Source organism: Physcomitrium patens, chromosome 17 (assembly GCF_059467195.1).
Source record: "Physcomitrium patens ecotype Gransden chromosome 17, ASM5946719v1, whole genome shotgun sequence".
NCBI lineage: Eukaryota > Viridiplantae > Streptophyta > Bryopsida > Funariales > Funariaceae > Physcomitrium > Physcomitrium patens.
The window spans coordinates 4558609-4562126 of NC_143426.1; the positions used below are offsets into that span (position 1 = coordinate 4558609).

The 3518-nt window shown below is 43.7% G+C and overlaps 1 protein-coding gene across 2 annotated transcripts; it reads right to left on the minus strand.

Annotated features, from left to right (window-relative positions):
• Positions 1 to 680: 680 nt before the first annotated feature.
• Positions 681 to 2941, minus strand: LOC112294079 (glutathione S-transferase F10). Of its 2 annotated transcripts, none has more exons than XM_024544216.3 (5): positions 2868 to 2941; positions 2438 to 2541; positions 2116 to 2199; positions 1894 to 1942; positions 681 to 1735 (listed from the first exon to the last, which is right to left on the minus strand). In XM_024544216.3, the coding sequence occupies exons 2-5, from the start codon at positions 2507 to 2509 to the stop codon at positions 1272 to 1274; spliced, it is 669 nt and encodes a 222-aa protein (XP_024399984.1). In that variant the 5' UTR covers positions 2510 to 2541; positions 2868 to 2941; the 3' UTR covers positions 681 to 1271. The 2 variants fall into 2 exon arrangements, with proteins under 2 accessions (XP_024399984.1, XP_090100224.1); XM_090244098.1 differs by having other exon boundaries at positions 2747 to 2941.
• Positions 2942 to 3518: the final 577 nt, after the last annotated feature.

The following is a 3518-nucleotide window of genomic DNA, read 5'->3' on the forward strand; positions in this document are numbered from 1 at the left end:
TTTATATTTTTAAAATGAGCTACAAATTCTCTCTCTCTCTCCCTCTCTCTCTCTCTATATATATATATATGTATATATTCTAAATAAAAAAACCAAGAAAAAATATTGTTGTTGCTTGCTGTAACTAAAAATTAATTAGAAACTTTAAGCTATCTTTTTTAGAAGTATGAACAATTATAAATTGCAAACTAATTAAATTAAATTAATAAAATATATTCATATATAGATTTATACTAATAGAAATTATTTTATTTTTTCATAGTTTAAATATTAGTAAATTATGTTTTTTTCTAAAAGAATAATACAAACTTAAATGTAGATTTTATACATAATAAAAAATGGAATTGTGTGAGAGAAGAATTTTATTATTATTTAAATAATCAATCAGTTTTGTTGAAAACATCTAGTTTATCTCTAAATTAATTAGAAATATTAATCAATCTCAGGTATAATAGTTCTAGTGATATATATATATATATTTGTTGTGAAAATTTCTTAAAAACCAAACCAATTTTATTTAGTCTAATAATATGCATAAAAAACCGATATTAGTTTATAATTATATATTCTACTTTAAAAGAATTTAATTAAATCTTATTCATAATTTCTTTTTTTTTCAGTTTTACATTTAATTGAGCTATTAATTTGAATATCAAATTTTTCTTCAAGAATCTTCTTCATTCAGTTGAATACCAAAACTGGTAATTTTATAAAAATTATCAATAATATCAGGTCTTAAAATTCTTGTATCAAAGATTTTTGAATCCTATTGTTTAAAAATAAATAGCTGTCCTCAAATTTTATCCATAATTCACTTCACTAACTTCAAACAAAAACTAATACTATAATTTATAGATATTTTATGTGAATGTAAAAATAACTATCAGCTTTTATGTCAAAGGAAGACTTTTTCCATTGGAAACTATTTTCATGCTTTTTAGAATCATCAGTAATTTGATACCAAAATACAGGCCGGATTTGTTGTCCCCATAAAACTATACCTTATTCTCTAGTAGATGATGCTTGGAAGTAGATTTTCTTGAAGTGTACACCATTTTCGGTACTTTGTCCTGAGCTGTGCAAAAAGTTTGATTTTCCTAAGACAACAACAAGAAAGAACATTATCCTGGCATGGGTTGATGCTACGACCACATTGGGTTCGTCAGCTTCACTCCTCCACTCCAACCACTTCATTCTGCGGCATCAAAGTCCTTCCAAGGCAAACCGAGGACCATGCAGAGCCTCTGGAGTGGTGCACAAGAGACAATGTGTCACTCAATTGGGGAGGCGTTTTCCCAATCAAGTTGCAAGCATCGAAGGAATGCAGGGCGAGTGGTGATGTCGTGGATCCAAGCCGACAGGTGGGGTCGCTTCTCCAGCAGCTGCGGCCACCTCGACTTCATCCAGTTCATGTACACGGTGTGAAACAGGTCGGCCATGGAGAAGTTGTCCCCAGCCATATACTTGGTGCCCTTCGCTAGGTGCACCTCGTACACATCCAACACCTTGTCTAGCTTATTCATTCCCGTCTCCATCACCTCCTCGTTTACTGGCCGCTTCTCGAATGGTGCCAGAAATAGTTCTCGCACCATGGGTGCTATGGCAGGATGGAAGTTCTGGGCCTCACTCTCCGCCCACTGGTTGATGGTCGCTCTCTCCTTCAGCGTCTTGCCCAGAAGCGGCGTATTTTGGCCCTCGTACTTCTCAGCTAGGTATCTGGCTATGGCTCGAGACTCTACCATTTCCACCAACGGTCCACACATCAGCTCTGCACATCTCACTTCCACGCAAGACCACGCACACAAGCAACCCACCCCGCTGGCATTGCATGCTGGGCAGGAACTATGGAGTGCCTTAGGCTGCTCCCTAACACAGCAGTTGAAGTTGGCTTACCGAAAACTGTGAAGTCGCCATCCTCCAAGAATGGAATCAATCCGAAGGGCTACAGCCACAACACACACACACACGCGCACACTTTCAAGGGTCAATTTTGTGCCAACACTAGTACCGAAAATCGAACAACCAGTTGATTGCAACCACCACGAGCGTCTTTGAATCCAAACCCCAATTTCTGCTGCCTCAGCCGACAGTCCAGCCCAGGAACGTTTTGGTTACCTGTTTCGCCTTGTAGCTGGGAAGACGGAATTGGCCAGCCTTCAGGCTCACCGTCACCAATTTCAACTCTTCCTCGACATCCACCTTCAACAATGCCCACCATCACGGTCCATCAGATCGACAGGATCGACAGGATCCACAGGACCGACAATCAACTACAGCATACTCCGAGCAATTCTGCAGGTCAAGGTTATGTTCCTTTCAGCACTGGGCGCACGCATAAGACGCATTGCACATCACTTGGCTCTCTCCTGGACTTCTCCAGCCGGTGCATCCGGTGTAGAGAGATCACCAAATCACGGCCATCGTCTGATCCTCTCACCTGAGCTTCGAAAAGTGGCTGAATGGCCCGGTACACATTGAGAGCTTTATCCCCGTACAGAATCATCACCATGGCGGGATGTCAAGTGTTCTTCTCCGACTTTCCTGCAGGCCGCATCATCATCAGTCAGGCGTCTCCATGGGTCGAAATGCAAGCTTACGAGCAGCGATGGGACTTTGTCCTGCCTTACACCGCGAAAGGCTCAAGCACTTTTCCACAGTGGACGACGTGTTACGCAACTCGGAGCACTCCAAGTGCAAGCATCTCTACTCAGCGGAAGAAGCAGAGCATGTATGTTACGTGCCGAACCTGGAACAGCAACCAACAGCCTCGGCTAGCCATGATCGGGTCTACCAGAGGTGGAGAGACCGATACACCAGGCCCTGCGAAAGACCACAGAAGAGAAAGAGGCGGAGGACGTGATACCCACCTTTGGAGAACGGATTGGCAGTGGTGCAGAAAAAAAGCGAAGTCTGTCTTGCGCACAATGGGTAACGAGTGGGTGAAACGTGATTGAATAAGCCGGACAGCCGGGTCGGGTTTAAGAGGTCGTGTACAGTGCCATCCGGAACGGACGCGAGAAACGACCCCGCAAGACTGGATACTCGTCTCGAAGGCTTCATCCTGGTGAGCAGCAGATGAGCAACCAGGGTGAGAATGTGGGTGTGTCGTGCTCATTGTCAGATCGTTGTGGAGCGAGCTTCCAGTTCGACTAGTCAATACAGTTGAGCCAGCGAAGTTGGATGAGATGGGAGGACACTGCCCCATGGATGGTGCAAGGGCGTCGGCCGTAATGCACGAAGCTTCACAATGTGGTTCCTCTGTAGACCACAGTATGCCATCATTGACTCAGGGTCCTGCAGCCTGCAAGTTCCGGCACTCTGTGTTGGTGAATGACTGTGTGGGGCAGTGTGATGGACGGACAGCGCCGACAGATTCCTGGGACGCATCCACGATTCTGAGTGATCCGACTAATCCCGCCTGTGTGGGAGGGCCACTTCAGCGCTGGTAAGTCGGCGTCGGTCCCAAGATGCTTGTCATCGAGCTCTGTTGGTCCTCCTTTCTATTCCTATCGTTTTGT